Source organism: Loxodonta africana, chromosome 19 (assembly GCF_030014295.1).
Source record: "Loxodonta africana isolate mLoxAfr1 chromosome 19, mLoxAfr1.hap2, whole genome shotgun sequence".
Lineage (NCBI taxonomy): Eukaryota > Metazoa > Chordata > Mammalia > Proboscidea > Elephantidae > Loxodonta > Loxodonta africana.
Window position 1 is genome coordinate 51,409,736 of NC_087360.1, and position 19,552 is coordinate 51,429,287.

Consider the following 19,552-nt stretch of genomic DNA (forward strand, 5'->3'; position numbering starts at 1 on the left):
AAAAGATACAGGCACTGTGGCTAGGGTATAGGGCAGAAGCTCATGGAGGGGAGAGACCATATCTGTCTTGTGTTCACTATATATTTGTTGGATGGTTGAATGAGGTGGAATTTGGACCTTACAGAATGGGAAGAATTTGGTTCCATGGAGGGAAAGGAGAAGACATTCCATTTTGAAGGAATAGCAAGCTCAAAGCCTACTCTGACTGCTTTCCTAAGGTTTTGAAGAGAACAAGTCCCTCTCAACCATTCCTCTATGACAGACACAGAAATACAGACACACGTGCCACACACACATAGGTGCACGTGATACATATACACACAACTCTATCACTGTCATGCACACACTCACAAGGACACACTCCATACAGAGGTACACACCCATACTCAGACATACACAGAGGCATATAGAGACACATGACTCTCAGATGCATACACAGAGATGCCTATACACACACACACACACACACACACACACCACAGTGCACACAAACACAGATGCACACAGACCCAGAGATACGCATGCACAAGTATGCACGGTGAGTTGGCAGAAGAACAAAGACAGTGACACCTGGGCCCTAGCCCTTTCTCTTCCCCAGACCTCATTTTCTGCATCCTTGAGCTCACCTGGCACCACCTTCCAGTCATATTTCTGCTGAGGGGACCTGATCTGCATTAAGACAGGAGTGGAAGCAGGATGCTTGAGCCATTGAGCTAGGTGTGTGCTGGATTCACGCTGTGTGGCCAGCACCGCCCTTCCTGGCAGGGTCTACTGAGCTCCCCCAGCAGGGCCTTTCCTCCTTCTGTGTTAGCCAGGGGCACTGAGGTTCAAGGCTTCTCTTCAGAGAGGCTGCGCTGCTGCCCCACGGTGGGGGAGGCACTGTTAGGGAAACCAAAAAACTAAACCCCTTGCTGTTGAGTCTATTCCAACTCATAGCTGTTAGGGAAAGACTCTGTGAATTAATGAAGTTGGCCCAGCTTGCCCACCTCCCTTCTGTGAAGCCACAGGGCTGATGTTACACAGCAGTAATTTTCCTGCTCTGCATTACACATTACACACTGGAATTCCAGCCCTGCCTCCCGCTGTGGGAAGAGGCAGAAGGGGGCTGGCCCAGGGCAGGGTTAGGCCTCAGGCCCCTTTTTGGCAACCCCTTGTCCATGTGTCTTTTTTTTTTTTTGTCCATGTGTCTTAGTGGCATGGGTCCTTTGTCCTGAATGGGAGCTGTAAAGGATCCAGGACCCAGGCTGGAAAACATAACCCTGCCACTGGCGGCTTTCCTTCCGCTTGTGTGGAAAAGCCGTCAGGGCCAAATACCATCCCTCTGAGCCCACATATTTTCCACCACCTTGAGGACTTGTGAAGCTGGGCCTGGCTTTGGACACTGGAGCCTAGTGGCCACGAGACATGAATCCCTGGGCACCCAGATAATGGTTCTGTTCAACCTCGTGGTTCATTTGCATCCTGGCTGGACAGGGGCTTGGGGCCCTCAGGTCTCTGGATTCCTGCCTGCCAGCCCCACTCGGACTAGCCCCACCCTCCCTCTTTGGCCCCACGCATACCTTTCTGTGGGCCTCAGAGTGTTTCTCACACTGGGTGTTAGATGCTCCCTTGCCTTTCTGTGGGCCTCAGAATGTTTCTCACACTGGGTCTTAGATGCTCCCTTGCCTTTTGGTGGTCTGGGAGGGGACAGATAGGACCAGTCATGAAGGGCTTTGAGTACCTTGCTAAGTAATTTGGACGTTACTATTAAACCCATCGACAGCAGTGGGTTTTTTTTTATTTAGGCACAGTGGTTAAGAGCTTGGCTGCTAACCAAATGGTGAGCAATTCGAATCTATCAGCTGCTCCATGGAAACCCTATGGGGCAGTTCTACTCTGTCCTATACCGTCGCTATGAGTTGGAATTGAATTGATAGCAATGAGTTTTGTTTGGTTTGGCTTGGTATACAGGCAGAGGAGTCCTTGGGTGGTGCAAATGATTATTTGCACCCACCCAGAGGTGCCTTGGAAGAAAAGCAATCTGCTTCTGAAGGTCATAGCCATGAAAACCCTGTGGAGCAAAGTTCTACTCTGCACAACTGAGGTTGCCGTGAGTTGGAATTGACTAGATGGCAACTGGATTGGTTATATAGGCAAAGAGTAGCCAGCCAATGTCAGGTTTGTGCTTTAGAAAGTGGGCTTGGTGGAAGATGGTTGGAGGGTGAGAGATGGAGGCACGGACTCAGTGAGGGACCATTGCAAGAACTGATGATGGCCACATTAGAGCAGTGGCAGCGTCAGAAAGAGGACGGACTGGAAGTAAAAAAGCCAGGTGGAAGGTTCAATAGTATCAGGAAGCCCATTCGGTGTACCTTGGAAAAGCATAAAGAGTATCATCTTACCTCCAGAGTATCCCATACTCTTCTCTTCCAGCTTGGCCTCTTGAGGCCCCCTCTCCTTCTGCGTAATCCCTGGGATTCTGAGGCCTGGGTGTGGTGCTGGGACATTCCAGCTCAGTGTCTGAGGAAAGGAGAGAGCCCACATGGCAGTGAAGCAGGCACCTTCCTCTCTCCCATCCCCTCAGCCTCTTTACTTTTTCCTCCTCAGGCTCCTGCAAGTTAATCCTTTCCTTTCCTTTATCCACCCTGTACCAGCTACACCCACTTCTCTTTCATTCACTGCCACAGAAAGATGGGTTTCCAATGGGCTCAAGTCATTCAGAATCCTTCCTTTCCTAGCCATAGCCAAGTGGTGGTACCCCACTTCCCACTAGTGCCCAGGACACTCCTCACTTCTAGACAGGCCTGGGTTCTGCACACAACATGCTCCACACACAGCCTGTACTTATTCTTCCCCTACTTGCTCTCCAAGCCCTACCTCTTTGGGATTTTCAAACTGAGGAGTGACTACCCTGGGGTATATCAGGTAGTATGCAATGTGGCACCACCAACCTGAACTTCGGTCTGCCTGAAACTTCAGTCTTACTCAAAGATTAGTGGGACACACACACGTACACACATGCTTTGGAGTAAAACACAAAATGTGATTTCTTTTTAATATAAAAAATGAAAGTCCAAAGAGCACTCCTTCTCGCTTGACCTCTTATTTTGAGACCCCTAAGGGAGGAGGCTGTTTGTCCTCTGCTCTCCAGGTTCTTTGGTAGAATGTGGGAGAAAGAGGCTCTAGGAGTCCTCTACCATGTGGGAGAAGGGCCAAGAGTCCTCCACATCGTCTCTGACTGCTCCAGGGCATACCCACTCCCCTCTGAAGGTCCTTGCAGCCACGCTACCCCTGTGCCTCCTACAACATAGCACTGTGTGGCTGTGGCTTGGTTGCTGTCTGCTCCTGTGTACTTGTCAGGAGTGTCGAGCTAAGGTGGGTGAGCAGAGCACAGGCCTGTGGTCACTGAAGAAAATGTGTTGTTCAGTGCCTCTCCATGGCCAGACCAGGAAAATAACCCTTCTCCTTCCAATGCCTCCCTCTTCCCAGAACATGAATATCCAGGTGGAGGACATCCGGATCCGAGCCATCCTCTCTGCCTACCGCAAGCGCACCCCAGTGACAGAAGGCTACGTGGAGGTGAAGGAGGGCAAGACCTGGAAGCAGATCTGTGACAAGCACTGGACAGCCCAGAACTCCCATGTGGTCTGCGGCATGTTTGGCTTCCCCGGGGAGAAGACATACAACACCAAAGTGTACAAGTAAGAGGGCTGCACAGAAGCCGGTGGTTTCCTGGACTCTTATCCCACTGTCTTAGTCAGGGTTCTCTAGAGAAACAGAAATATATCTGTGTGTGTATACACGCATATATATATATAAACCAAACCAAACCCTGTGCTGTCGAGTCGATTCTAACTCATAGCGACCATATAGGACAGAGTAGAACTGTCCCATAGAGTTTCCAAGGGGGTGCCTGGCAGATTAGATCTGCCAGCCCTTTGGTTAGCAGCCGTAGCACTTAACCACTACACCACCAGGGTTTCCATACATACATATATATATATATTTGAATAATAGTCATATTAACTGGTCTTCCTTGTAGGCATATGGATATTATCCTATCACTGACAGCATTGTACTTCAGGATAGATCTTGAAATGTTCTTTTTGACGATGAATGCAACACCATTCCTCTTCGAGTTGTCATTCCCAGCATAGTAGACTATATGATTGTCCAATTCAAAATGGCCAATACCAGTCCATTTCAGCTCACAAATGCCTAGGATATAGATGTTTATGCATTCCATTTCATTTTTGACGATTTCCAATTTTCCTAGATTCATACTTCATACATTCCAGGTTCCGATTATTAATGGATGTTTGCAGCTGTTTCTTCTCATTTTGAGTCATGCCACATCAGCAAATGAAGGTCCCAAAAGCTTTACTCCAACCACGTCATTAAGGTCAACTCTACTTTGAGGAGGCAGCTCTTTCCCAGTCTTTTGAGTGCCTTCCAACCTGGGGGGCTCATCTTCCAGCACTCTATCAGACAATATTCCGCTGCTATTCATAAGGTTTTCGCTGGCTAATGCTTTTCAGAAGTAGACTGCCAGGTCCTTCTTCCTAGTCTGTCTTAGTCTGGAAGCACAGCTGAAACCTCTCCTCCATGGGTGACCCTGCTGGTATCTGAATACCGGTGGTATAGCTTCCAGCATCACAGCAACACACAAGCCCCCACAGTACAACAAACTGACAGACACTAGGGCCAAAGATGAAGAAATAGAAGATTTTTATCAGCTGCTGCAGTCTGAAATTGTTCGAACATGCAATCAAGATGCATTGATAATTTCTGGCGATTGGAATGCGAAAGTTGGAAACAAAGAAGAAGGGTCAGTAGTTGGAAAATATGGCCTTGGTGATAGAAACAATGCCGGAGATCAAATGATAGAATTTTGCAAGACCAACAACTTCTTCATTGCAAATACCTTCTTTCACCAACATGAACAGCGACTATACACACGGACCTCGCCAGATGGAACACACAGAAATCAAATTGACTACATCTGTGGAAAGAGACGATGGAAAATCTCAATATCATCAGTCAGAACAAGGCCAGGGACGAATGTGGAACAGACCATCAATTGCTCATATGCAAGTTCAAGCTGAAACTGAAGAAAATCAGAGCAAGTCCACGAGAGCCAAAATATGACCTTGAGTATATCCCACCTGAATTTAGAGACCATCTCAAGAATAGATTTGACGCACTGAACACTAGTGACCGAAGACCAGACGAGTGTGGAATGACATCAGGGATATCATCCATAAAGAAAGCAAGAGGTCACTGAAAAGACAGGAAAGAAAGAAAAGACCAAGATAGATGTCAGCGGAGACTCTGAAACTTGCTCTTGAGCGTCGAGCAGCTAAAGCGAAAGGAAGAATTGATGAAGTAAAAGAACTGAACAGAAGATTTCAAAGGGCCTCTCGAGAAGACAAAGTATTATAATAACATGTGCAAAAAGCTGGAGATGGAAAACCAAAACGGAAGAACACACTTGGCATTTCTCAAGCTGAAAGAACTGAAGAAAAAATTCAAGCCTCGAGTTGCAATAGTGAAGGATTCCATGGGGAAAATATTAATCGACGCAGGAAGCATCAAAAGAAGATGGAAGGAATACATAGAGTCGTTATACCAAAAAGAATTAGTCGCTATTGAACCATTTCAAGAAGTGGCATATGATCAGGAACTAATGGTACTGAAGGAAGAAGTCCAAGCTGCTCTGAAGGCATTGGTGAAAAACAAGGCTCTAGGAATTGATGGAGTATCAATTGAGATGTTTCAACAAACAGATGCAGCGCTGGAGGTGCTCACTCATCTATGCCAAGCAATATGGAAAACAGCTTCCTGGCCAACTGACTGGAAGAGATCCATATTTATGCCTATTCCCAAGAAAGGTGATCCAACCGAATGTGGAAATTATAGAACAATATCATTAATATCACACGCAAACAAAATTTTGCTGAAGATCATTCAAAAATGGCTGCAGCAGTATATCCACAGGGAACTGCCAGAAATTCAGGCCAGTTTCAGAAGAGGACGTGGAACCAGGGATATCATTGCTGATGTCAGATGGATCCTGGCTGAAAGCAGAGAATACCAGAAGGTTGTTTACCTGTGTTTTATTGACTATGCAAAGGCATTCGACTGTGTGGATCATAAGAAACTCTGGGTAACACTGCAAAGAATGGGAATTCCAGAACACTTAATTGTGCTTATGAAGAACCTTTACATAGATCAAGAGGCAGTTGTTTGGGCAGAACAAGGGGATACTGAGTGGTTTAAAGTCAGGAAAGATGTGTGTCAGGGTTGTATTCTTTCACCATACCTATTTAATCTGTATGCTGAGCAAATAATACGAGAAGCTGGACTATATGAAGAAGAATGGAGCATCAGGATTAGAGGAAGACTCATTAACAACCTGCATTATGTAGATGACACAACCTTGCTTCCTGAAAGTGAAGAGAACTTAAGCACTTACTAATGAAGATCAAAGACCATAGCCTTCAGTATGGATTACACCTCAACATAAAGCAAACAAAAATCCTCACAACTAGACCAATGAGCAACATCATGATAAACAGAGAAAAGATTGAAGTTGTCAAGGATTTCATTTTACTTGGATCCACAATCCACAGCCATGGAAGCAGCAGTCAAGAAATCAAAAGACACATTGCATTGGGCAAATCTGCTGCAAAGGACCTCTTCAAAGTGTTGAAGAGCAAAGATGTCACCCTGATGACTAAGGTGTGCCTGACCCAAGCCATGGTATTTTTAATCACATCATATGCATGTGAAAGCTGGACAATGAATAAGGAAGGCTGAAGAAGAGTTGACGCCTTTGAATTGTGGTGTTGGCAAAAGATATTGAATATACCATGGACTGCCAAAAGAACGAACAAATCTGTCTTTGAAGAAGTGCGGCCACAATGCTCATTAGGGGCAAGGATGGCGAGACTGCGTCTTACATACTTTGGCCATGTTGTCAGGAGGAATCAGTCCCTGAAAAAGGACATCATGCTTGGCAGAGTACAGGGTCAGTGGAAAAGAGGAAGACCCTCAACGAGGTGGATTGACACAGTGGCTGCAACAATGAGCTTAAGCATAACAACGATTGTAAGGATGGCACAGGACTGGGCAGCATCTCGTTCTGTTGTGCGTAGGGTTGCTATGAGTCGGAACCAACTTGACGGCACCTAACAACAACACAACAACATATATATATATATATATATATGTTGCTGTCAAGTTGATTCCGACTCATAGCGACCCTGTAGGACAGAGTAGAGCTGCCCCATAGGGTTTCCAAGGAGCAGCTGAAGTCCTGGAGGCGCAGTGGTTAAACACTCAGTTCCTAACTGAAAGGTCAGTGGTTTGAACCCACCAGTCACTCCACAGGAGAAAAGACCTGGCGATCTGCTCCCATAAAGATTAGCTAAAACCAGAAACAAAGCCTGTCAAGGTCAAGTCGATTCGGACTTGTAGCAACTCGATAGGACAGAGTAGAATTGCCCCATAGAATTTCCAAGGAGCAGCTGGTAGATTTGAACTGCTGACCTTTTGGTTAGCAGCCGAGCTCTTAACCACTGTGCCACCAGCCCAGAAAACCCTACAGGGGAGTTCTACTCTGCCCTACAGGGTCACTATGTGTTGCAATAGACTCGATGGCACCTGACAGCTATGTATATAGAGAGAGAGAAGAAAGAGAGGAACAGTTAGGGAGAGAGAGAGATTTACTGCAAGGGATTGGCTCCCAGGCTTGTGGAGGATTGGCAAAACTAAAAGCCATAGATCAGGCAATGGGCTGGAGATTCCAGCTGGCTCAAGGGATTATGAGGGGTTGACAAGCCCCAAATCCATAGGTCAGGTGACAGAAAGAGTGCAGAGTGGAAAGAGAGCGATTTCTGCCAAAATATCTGTTTATAGTCTGGAGGCAGAACATACCCTAAGGAACTCCCCTTTTAACTGATTGATTGATTACATTGCATTAGATTACATTATGGAACAGCAATTAGTCTGCTGCTTGGCCAAACCACTGGGAACCATAGCCTAGCCAAGCTGACACATAAAACTAACTAACCATCACACTCTGCCTTGTTAAAAGAGTGGGCTGTACGCAGAGGTGAGCCACAGACGGGCCAGCTGGCATTTGTTTCAGCAAACCCACACAGGCATCTATAGCAGGCCAGGCTCCATATTCAAAGGCTGTGGAGAGGCACCCCTTATCTTTGAGGAACTCACCCTTCTGTTGAGGAGACAGACCCTAAACAAATGGTTAGAGTAGAATGAGGTCAGGGTTAAGGCAGAGGGGAAGTACAAAGTGCTACCTGCCCAGAAACTCTTACCTCTCAGGGCTCACAGACAGCTCAGTGGCTGTGTAGGCTGGAAAAGGACAATACTAAGGCTGGGTGGACCTATCACCAACTTAAAAAGAAACAATTTACTTGCCCTCAGTAAACTATTGTTCTAAGAAATCAGGAAATTTCAGCAATTATTAGGTAATTGAGAAACTGAAAAATTCAATTCAGTTTAACAAATCCCAATTAAATTTTACAATATTCCTTTGGTTTCCAAGGGTACTATCTCTGAGGAGACAGATAATAGTGAGACTTGGGATACTTTGCCCCAAGAGGTATCCAGTGAAGAAATTTAGGGCGCAGTGACAAGGGGGTAAAACCAAAAAAAACAAACCCGTTGCCATCGAGTTGATTCCAACTCATAGCAACCTTAAAAGACATAGTAGAACCGCCCCATAGGGTTTCCAAGGAGCACCTGGCGGATTCGAACTGTTGACCTTTTGGTTAGCAGCCATAGCTCTTAACCACTATGGCACCAGGGTTTCTGACAAAGGGGTAGTGGGAGTTTATTTGGTTGGTAGTAAGCTCTTCCTACCTTCCCTTAATAATGGCAATAACAATAAAACAAAAAAAAAAACCCAAACTCGTTGCCAATGAGTCAGTTTCGAATCATAGCGACCCCATAGGACAGACTAGAACTGCCCCATAGGGCTCCCAAGGAGTGGCTGGTAGATTCAGACTGCCAGCCTTTTGGTGAGCAGCTGAGCTCTTAACCACTGCACCACCAGGACTCCACAGCTAATGTTTATCGTGCCTGCAACAATAGGCTTAAACAGCAATGATTGTGAGGATGGTGCAGAATCGGGCAACATTTGTTCTGTTATATATAAGGTCGCTATGAGTCAGAGCCGACTTGATGGCGCCCAGCAACAACAATGTTTACTGAGTGTTTATCATGTGCCAGACACTGCTCTTGGCCATTTAATCCTCACAACACTCTGAAATAGGGTTTCGAGTTGTGGAAACTAAAACTGAGAGGGTTAATGCAACTAGTGTGTGGAGAGCTAGAACTCAGACACAGGTGATCCAGCTACAGGGTCTACACTCCTTAAAAGTATAGCCTCACAACCCCCTCTTCTTTTTCTTTCAAGTCAGAGGAAGCATGTGGAAAGAGAGGTGGCTTCAAAGTCAGAGAACCTGGGTTCAAGGTCCAACTCTCCCTCCAGTGCTTGGGGACGCAGGGTATGGCACATCCCTCCCTGGACCCTGCCCTGCCTGGGCCTTGGCCTGATGCGACTAAGCCCCAATAGGCTTTGATCAGAGCCCCCAGCCCACCATGTGGGAGTGCTGCCAGCAGAGCTGCCCCCTCCCAGCCAGGTGAGCTCCACTAGACCCCTAGGGTGATCACGGTGGTGATTCCCACCCCTGTCTTGCCCCAGACAGGGACCAGACCTTCCTGTTTGCACCAGGGGACCCTATCCTGTGAACACATTGGAGAACCTCCCAACAGCTGTTAATTCCTTTCCTTGTGACATCTGCTCAGCTTTTGCTACCCATTGGCTGCCAAGAAAAGCAAACACCCTCTCCTGACAAGCTTCCTACATGGCTGGCTTGACCAGAGTTCCCCAGCCTGGCTGCTCCTCTGAGCTCAGTCCATGGCTGGGCTCAGGGAGGCCCCCAGGGACCAGCAAGCCTGCGCCTTGCCCTGCTCTGCCGAGGCGGGCAGCATGCAGCTTGTTCGGATGGTGTTTGAAAACGGTTTCTCAACTGTGGACATCCAGAGTTCTTTTCCTGGTTTTGAGGAGGTAGACCTGATCTCAGACCCAGTGTCTGCAGATGGGCCCCGTGTAATCCTCTCACGTGCTGGGTTTGAAACCCCTCCTCGTCTGTGGTTTTGCCTTTTCCAATCAGGGCAGGATAGGCTTTGAAGGCTGGGAGACATCCAAGGCCGGGGTTTTCTGCTGAGATGTGAGATGATTAACAGATGCTCCTGGAAACCAGCTCCTCCTCCCAGCAGACAGCGGGGGCAGGAGGGTGGGTGGGAAAACTTTTCAGCTGTCTCTGACGCTTCATGTTGGTATCTGGGACTCAGCTGAGAGTTGGACCGTCACGTGGCCCAAAAGAGAAAGGTGCGCCAGACAGAGTTTCTGTGCCTTGGTTGTGCTGTTAGGAGCTGAGATGGCAGTGGGTGGAAGAAATCGTTAGCAAAGAGCAAAGACTCAGCAGACTGAGGCCTCAGAGACCACCCAGTCCAAGGCCCTCAATCCGCACAGGAAGAAACCAAGGCCCAAGGGCAGCAGACCTGGGGGTCCCACTGCCATCTCCTGGCAGAGCCCCAGAGAGAGCCCAGGTCTGCTCCAGGAAGAGAGCTCTTCTCTCTGCTGCCTCCACCTCCAGACCCTGTCCCAGGTCTGATCCTCATCGAAGCTCATGCCTTCCCACCCCACCTATGAGGCTTGCTGTCAAGTCTGAGAACTGGGGTGGGACCACAGAAAGGGTTGGCAGTGGCCCTGCTCAGGGAGTTGAGGACAACAGAGGCCTGGAAGCCAAGGGAGGGCCGGCACTCTGTATGGCCCCTGAATCAATGCCCTTTAATCCTAGCTTCTGGTTGCATCTTTCCCAAATTCCCTTTTACCCTTCCTGCAGTCTGTCCCTACTATTGCTAACATCATCTCCCTGACGTGAGAACTGGCCTCCCAGCGAAGTACGGACTCTAGGAAGGAAAGGGTTTGAAAAGTCCTTCTCCTCCTGGAGTGGGGTTGATAATCTCCATGCATCCACTGAGGGCCCTAAAGGACTTCTCCGCCTCAGAAATTCCCCTGGGCAGTGAAGGTGGCCCCTCTACCTTTGGGGCCTCCTCACAGCCCTTCTGTTGCTGGCTCCCTCTGCTAACCTGCAGCTCTGGTGGCTTCTCATGAGCCTCAGAGTTACTCCCCAGGGCTGGCCACTCAACTCTTCTCAGAGCCTCTGCTCCCCATGGTCAGAGGATTCCAGGGGGCTTAGCCACTGTGCTGTGGCGACCTCTGCATCCACAGATTCTTCCAAGAGTGGAGTCAGGGGCTCTCACTGAGGGCTGCTCTCTCTCATGCCCTGGCTTTGCTCTGGGGCCTGACTGCTGTGGGTTGGAGAGCTGTGGGTGTGCCTTGAAACTAATGGGTTTTAAGCTTCAGGGCCCCATCCCGGGGATAGGGGAGTATTTGTATTAATTTTTTTTTTCTTAAAGCAGGATTCCAATATTATCTAAACTTCATTGTTGTTTGTTATGCACCATACAGTCAATTCTGAGGCATGGCAACCCCATAGGAGAGAATAGAACTGCCCCATAGGGTTTCCTAGGCTATAGTTTTCATGGGAGCCGAGCACCAGGTCTTTTCTCCCATGGAGCCACTGGTGAGTTCTAACTACCTACCTTTTGGTTAGCAGCCAAGTGCTTAACCATTGCTCCACCAGGGCTAAAAAAGAAAAAAAAGCCTCAGGGCCCCTCAAATCCTGACTTCACCCTTGCCTGGGGGAACACCGATAGGATTTTTCATTTTACGCTGTCTCAGTCCATATCAGAGTTCTTCCTGCTACCCAGCCATAGGCCTAGACACCTCTTTCACAAGCTGATTTCCTGCTTGGCCAAAGGCTGCTCCTATCTCCAGTAACCCCTCAGTCACCAGGCCTAGAGTGGGCTGTCCACCAATCCTCCCCAGCTCCCCACGTCTGCACCCTGGGGCCTGTCCTGAGTGAACTGGCCACTGGGCTGGGGGAGGGGGGAGCACTTCCTGATGGGGGCCTGGAGTGGGCCACGGCACATTCCTGTAAGCTGATGTAAGAGGGAAGCGGGGCTGCCTCAGGAAGGAAGCAGCGCCATCTTTGGGCGGATCTGTGTTTGCTGTGGGTGCTTCGCTTTATATTAAGAGCTCAGTACATCTGTTCCCTGGGAGAGGGTGGTGTTAACTGAAAACCAGAAGCAAAAGGATTTTCCTGTGCCACATGCAGGATGGTGAAATTCCACCGTTGCTTTCCCAGCTGGTATCCCCAGAGTGCTCTCTAGCCCAGATGTGGGGTTGTCATGGGGAACAAGCTGTAGGCTGCATTTCCAAGTGCAGAGGCCATACCAGAAGTGGGAGGGCAGTGGTTCTTGGGTTATTAATAGTTCTCTTATGTAGTTCTGTGCTCTAGGCTATAGCTATGATGAGCCCAAAAATCAAAACCAGTTGCTGGGGCGTCAGCTCCAACTCATGGTGACCCCACGTGTGTCAAAGTAGAACTGTGCTCCATAGAGTTTTCAATGGCTGATTTCTTGGAAATAGATCTCCAGGCCGTTCTTCCAAGACACCTCTGAGTGGACTCAAACCGCCAACCTTTCGGTTAGCAACTGAATGTGTTAACCATTTGCACTCCCCAGGGGCTCCGTGGTGAGCATATATCCTGAATTCTCCATGCTAGTCCGTATTTGAAATATTCTGTGTCATTGTGCCCACAGGTATACTACAGTTGTTACAAGTCTCAATTTTTGCTTAAGGAAAGAGGATGATGGTGTCTGTAGGATTTGTTCCTCCTCTGTATTCACATCCCATTCACTCTGAGACAAAGCAGCTACTTCCAGGCCTGCTTGACCAACAGGGATGCAACCTTGCTTTTGTTCCCTCCAGGGGTCGGCCTGCCCAGGAGGACTCACCGCTAGGCAGCTGGCAGTGATGCTGTCTGCATTCTCTCTGACATCTTGCTGGGCTCTGCAAGCAGGGACATGCACATAGTCCCCAAAGGGCTGTGGCAGCATGAGAAGAAGGATGTCATCCCTGCCCTCCTCCCTTCCAAGTCCTCCCGGTCATTCAAGGTCCAGCACAAGTCCTCCTCTTCCGTGCAGTAGCCCCTCGTCATGCCAGCCCACAGGCTCCAGTCCTTCTGTCATCCCTTTTAGGACTGCAACTTTTTTGCATTTTGTATTTACAGACTTCAGTTATTATTATTTTACTCTACTGTGTTAGTCCTTTCTTGCCTAGATTATTAGCTGCTTGAGGGCAGGGAGTCCTGTCTACCTCTTCTGGATCCTATGCCCCCATAGATCCTGCCAACATAGACTAGGTGATCAGTAAGTGCTTATAGAATAGATGGTGGCAGAGATCTGTGAAGGAGGCCTAGCTCCAGCATGCATTGGCTGGCCCAGTGCATGTTTGTGGAAAGCGTGAGGAGTGGGTGCCATGATGCCCTGGTCACCCGCTCCCTCCCTCCCGCCCCCCTGCAGAATGTTTGCCTCCAGGAGGAAGCAGCGTTACTGGCCTTTCTCCATGGACTGCACAGGCACAGAGGCTCATATCTCCAGCTGCAAGTTGGGCACCCAGGCATCACGGGACCCTGTGAAAAACGTTACATGTGAGAACGGGCTGCCCGCTGTGGTGAGTTGTGTGCCCGGCCAGGCCTTCAACCTCGATGGCCCCTCAAGATTCCGGAAAGCCTACAAGCCAGAGGTGAGGATGGGGCAGGCAACATGGCCACTTGGCACCTGAGGGAGGGCTAAGGGGACCCTCAGGAGAAAGTGAGGAGAGCCAGCCCTGTCTGAAACCACCTCCCAGAGGCAGCAAGGCAGTGTCTAGTCTGCCCAGGTACACAGCAAGGCCAGGCTCACAAGTACATGCTACCTCCAAGGTGTGCTTAGCAGCTGGGCCCCTGCCCCAAAACAGCATCACCACCGCCTGTCCTTCCACCATTCTTTCTTCGCTGTCCGAGACTGGAGTCCCCTCTGTGGAAGACAGATAGCTGCGGGGAGGAGAACACCTCATGATTAGCCATCACTGGTTCCTGTGCACTGTCTGCTGGCCCAGAATAAATAGACTGTGGCGGGGGTGGGTGGGCAGGGGCCTTCTGCTCCTGGAACGCTTCCCAAAGGGAAGAATAGTTTTGGAACTGTTGGCCACATGACACAATTCTCAAAATCATATGAAATCAGCTACAAGTGTTTGGAAACATGTTTTGGTTTATTCCGCAACAGAAAGGATGAAAAGCTTTCAGCAAGGTAGAAAATGAAAATCTACTTATACTTCTGTGGACCAGCATAACTAGATTTATGAGTATGTGTGTGTGTGTGAGTGTGTTTATGAACATGCATGAGTGTGTGTGAGTGTGTATGTGTGTGAGCATACCTGAGTGTGTGTAAGAGCATATATGAGTGTGAGTGTGTCAGTGTATGTGTGTGAGTGTATTCACTGTAGGTGTACATTGGCTCATAGAAATTAACACCCCTATTTCAACTGACTTCACAGGAAGAGTGAATTTTCCCTTGAGCCATCCTCTGGAAAACAAAAAGTGCACTATTATGTCTTCCAACCATAACCATTAAGGCAGTTAGCTTTTCTTTTTCCTATATTTTTTTCTCCATTTTTTTTTTTTATATCCACCAAAGTGATGGCAGTGGGAATACGGGGCTGGCGAGTGGGGATAGTGCACAGGAATGGCGGGAGGGGTAGGAGAGGCATTGGGTCATTTATCAGGGTTGCTGCCCCATGCCAGATAAAACCTTGGTACTTAGTAATCCCCTTGGCAGGGTGAGTTCAGAGTCAGCTCTGAGGAGAAATGGGGCCCAAGTCAGGAGTAAGAGGGACCAAAGGAGGGAGAATGGCCCTGTGGGGGCAGCTGGGGTATTGGTCAGGTCTAGGCAGTGGGGTGGAAGTAGCAGAAGGCAAGCAGACCAGTAGAATCCCTACCTAGGACCACAGCTCCCCACACCCGGTGGCTTTTGTTTTGTTAACAGAGGCAGCACCATCCATGTCTTCTCTCCCCTCTCCCTGTCTCCCCGTCCATCTTTCCCTCTGCCCTCTCTAATTTGCTTTCCTCCATCAACACCTGAAGAGCTGCTCTTGGAAAGGATGTGATAATACCCATCAAATAGAAGAGGGAAACCAAGGCAAGAGACTGATACACCCTATTGGATGTCCCCTTCTAGGCTGGGGTAGGATAGTTTGACAAAAGACATAGTGAAAGAAGTGAAATGAATGGTATGATTCCAGCCATCAGCCAGAGGGTGTGGGAACCATGCGGAGGCAGCACCTGTGTATGGGTGGGTTGGCCCTGCCTTGCCAGTTCCCTCTCACAGGTGACTGCAGTGCACAGACGTAGCCACACCATCACATGTGTGCAGCCATGTAGGACAGACATACTTAAAATCATACTTGGATAGCATTATTTCAGGGCCCTCTCCAAACAAGCCACCCTGTAGTCCCCATCCTACCCCGCCCCACCCTCCCCTGCTACGTGATCTGAAGGCACACGTCCTTTCCACAGCCTCAGCCTCTGAGCTGTTCTCGTCTGTCATCTAGAATACCAGGTCCTACTGTTTTGGAATTCTTCTACTGTGTGGTTTAAAGCAAAGGAGTCAAGTTCATACCAAACCAATAAAAAAAGAAAAGGCAAGAAAGAGCCTTACATCACGGTTTCCATGGGTTTTTTTTTTTTTTTCTCTCCTCCAGGGCCAGCTGACTCTCTGCCTGGCCACTGCTGGGCTGGGGTGAGGCTATTTGACACTTTGCCTCCATTTAATGTGGGTCATCCACTGGATGGGAAGGGGGCCTGGCCTCCAGCTAGTCAGAAAGGTAGGGGAAGTGGGAGGTCACAGATCTACAGAAAACAGAGACTGGAGCCAGCAGCTTTGTTTTGTTTCTTTAAAGCAAGAATAAAGATGCTTGAAGCCACTGAGTGCTTTGTGCCCACCCCCCTTTTCTTCGCCCCCTAGTGCCAAGTCAGAGCAGTCCCTGGGGTCTGGTAAATCTGAGTGAGGTCCAATGCCCCCCCTCAGCACGGCCAGACAGTTGGCGAGACATGAGGTGCAGTCAGTGGGAGAGAGGTTGCCGAATGGGAACCTCGGCTAGAAGATGGAGCAATAAGGTTCTTATTTAATGCCTTGTCCTGTAAGGTGGCTAGTGTACATAAATGCTTGAAAAACACACCCTCCAATTAGGCCAGCCTCATCCGGGCCATCAGGGGGGTAGGGTGACAGTCGCAGGCTGAGGGCAGCATAGGCTAAGGCAGAACGTGATCCTTGTCTAATCGCTGCAGTTTCCCTTCCGTTTCTCTGGGTTGAGCCAAATAAGTCAGCCATAACTCAGGGCTGGGAAGCTTTCTGAGCTCCCCCACACGCACACACCAAAATTGACGTAAACCAGGTTGTGTGGGCAGCTAGAGTCAAGTGACCCAGCTCTCGTAAGAAGTAATCTTGGGGGGTCAAGAAGCCGGTGGAGAGTGGGTTTTCCTCCTGGGCAATTAAATCAGCCCCATAAGGTTACTAAGTTTTCCCAGCTGCCACTGAGCATGTAAGAGCATTTAAACTAGCCCACCCCTCTCTGCATATCTGGTGAGGCTAGAGCTTTTGCAGAATCAGGCAGAATTGGATGTGGAGTACAGTTTAGATGGTAGAATTGGATGCGGGGGGCGGGAGCAGGAATGGGGTTGTGTGTGAGCCCCGCTCCAGAATGGATGTGCCGCTGTGAGGCTCCCCTCCTCCTTGCAGACTCTTTTCTTTAAGTCATGGCCTTATTAGCTCCACCCAGGCCCTACTTTCTCGTGCTCTGTCTGTCCAGTGCCTTTTTTTTCTCCCTCCTGCCTTTCATTGGTGTGCATGGCAGAATCTGTTTAGTACCCAGGAGTCTTCCTTCCCGTGAGGCTGCCCCTCAGGGCTCTGTTACAAGCAAGGTAGAGTGATGATGCCATCTGGACTCTGCAGACTTCTGGGGGTAGGAGAGTCTTTCTGTAGCTCTAAAGCTTAAGGTTCCGGGCTGACGGAGTGGAGGGAAGTACTGAGGGTAAGCTTCTTGAGCCAGGGGAGGGGTGTTGAGTGGAGAGGAGACTAAAGCAATTCACTTGTGTCACAGTTGATGACAAGTGGACGAGGGTGCCTGATTGGCCCCCCCCTCAATGCTCCAGGACAATAGCTCCTTGAAAGGGCTGCAAAGGGAGCTTGCACCAGACTGAGCACAACCCTCCTCCCCTAACACACACACACACACACACACATCAAGCAGAGTTCCCGCTCCTAGGCTGCATGCCTGGGCTGGGGTGGGGCACAGTAGGGGCTGGATAGCGTGCCTCCTGCTACTGTCGGCCGTGCCTCAGCTTCTCCGCTTAGCAGGACCATGTATCTCCTCAGCAACCCCTGGTGCGGTTGAGAGGTGGCGCCCACATCGGGGAGGGCCGTGTGGAGGTGCTGAAGAATGGAGAATGGGGCACCATCTGCGACGACAAGTGGGACCTGGTGTCTGCCAGCGTGGTCTGCCGAGAGCTGGGCTTTGGGAGTGCCAAAGAGGCCATCACTGGCTCCAGGCTGGGTCAAGGTAAGGAACAGGAGGCTGTTCAAGTGCCTGTATTCCTGGTTGACTACTGCATGATGAGCCCAGCTCTGGGGCCTAGCCCACTGCGGGGGCCCTGGCTGCTGGCCTTGAGCTGTTCAGGGTCTCCCTGCTTTTCATCATCTCTTTGGCAGCTGCTGTTCTATTAGAGAATCACAGTCCTAGCCCCAGACAGGAAGGGGCCTTAGAGAACATTAAGTGCAAACTCCCTACTTTATGGACATGGAAGCTGAGGCCCATAAAAGGAATTAAACTGACCAAAGTGAGACAACATATTTCAAACAAACAAAAAAAAAGTTGCCAGCAAGTTGATTCTGATTCATGGCAAATCCATGTGTGTCAGAGTAGAACTGTGCTCCATAGGGTTTTCAGTGGCTGGTTTTTCAGAAGTAGATTGCCAGGCCTTTTTTTCTGAGGCACTTCTGAATGGATTTGAACCATCAATCTTTCAGTTAGTAGCCACCCAGGGACTCAACAACATGTTAGTGAAAAATTAATCCTGTAACATAGGTCTCCCAACTCCTCGCCCAGGGCTCTCACCTGCCCACCTCGAGAAAGCCGGGGTTCTCCGGCCCTCCTCCAGGATGGAAACTCAGCATTCATTAGGTTGTGGACCGCCCCTGCAGACAAAAATTCTCAAATGTCATCTTACTTTTCCACTCTGGTGCGGCACCACAGAAATTCTCCCACTCATAGCAGAGAGAGGGAACGGGAAGCTTGGCACTGTGACTCTCATGAGATGCTGATGGAAAGGGGCCTGGTTTTTATTAAGTGTTCTGAACAATTCTTTCATTTGAGCAAATAATAAAAGCATAGCAGGGTTTCAAGTGGGTCACTCATTGAGAGAAACGTGTAGACACGAGACTACAACAGAACAAATAGTTTCCATTCCCCAGCAAAGGCCCTGTAAAGACCATTCATCCTTCCCAGCCCTGGTCCCTCAGAAGGAGGAGGCTGCCCCTAAAACAGACTGTGCAACCTAGTGAGTGCCCACCCTCCCCAGGGGCACTGTGGTTTGAGCGAGGGGAATCGCAGTCATTGCCTGGAATTTGTCAGTGCTGACCAGCAGGGAGGTGGTCGGGGACTGTGGGCTATGATGGCTGGGAGGGGCTTGCTCATGCTTGGCAGGGGCGTGTGGGAGGAAGGAACATGGGCTGCGGATGAGGGTGGGGGTGTCCTGTCCTGTGGCGAGAAGATGTTTCCATGCTGTCAAACATACAGCCATCACCCCACAGAAAGGAATGTGGTGAGGTCACTGATCACAGCTTTGAGAAATAATAGTCTCCAGGCAGGGCCTGACCAACCACATCCAGTGGTTTCCTGTGTGAGACTCGAGTTTTGGAATCACGTTTTTAACTTAACCTCCAACACAGAGTATATGGAGTTGTCACGCTGCTAGAAGCAAAGCTCATCTAGTTGTTGGTTTTTTTTACATGTCCACACCCCAGACTGGAGTGGGTCAGCTCTTAAATGGTTCTCCTATGGTTGGAAAGAGGCCTTGCTTTCTAGTGGACTGGAGAAAGGAGTCCTGGAACCACATGTGTCTCTGCTGGTGAGGACTCGGGTCACCTAGCCCAACAGATGAGGAATTTGAGGCTCCAGAGAACAAGTGATTTGTCTGAGGTTACCCCGATAGCAGCAGAGAAAGAGTGAAACCCAAGTCTTCTTATGCTCAGATTTGGGCTTTATCTTGTTTTTTTTTCTTTTCTTTTACACCCACCTGGTGGTGTAGTGGTTAAGAGCTACGTCTGCTAACCAAAAGGCTGGGAGTTTGAATCCACCAGGCGCTCCTTGGAAGCCCTGTGGGGCAATTCTACTCTGTCCTATGGGGTCGCTATGAGTCAGAATCGACTTGACAGCACCGGGTTTGGTTTTTTTGGTTTTGGCCCAGTCCCATTGCCATTTGAAACATCTCTCTACCTCCACTCTCCAATCTGGGCGAGCTTCCTAGGTGTGCAC

The 19,552-nt window shown here is 49.3% G+C and overlaps 1 protein-coding gene across 1 annotated transcript in view; it reads left to right on the plus strand.

Moving 5' to 3' along the window:
- LOXL2 (lysyl oxidase like 2) overlaps nucleotides 1-19,552 on the plus strand; it is a 121,249-nt gene that overhangs the window by 61,405 nt on the left and 40,292 nt on the right. Inside the window, exons 4-6 of the mRNA XM_003412375.4 lie at nucleotides 3,469-3,680; nucleotides 13,504-13,726; nucleotides 17,395-17,578. Coding sequence (XP_003412423.1) covers nucleotides 3,469-3,680; nucleotides 13,504-13,726; nucleotides 17,395-17,578 — 619 coding nt within the window. The remainder of the gene's footprint in view (nucleotides 1-3,468; nucleotides 3,681-13,503; nucleotides 13,727-17,394; nucleotides 17,579-19,552) is intronic.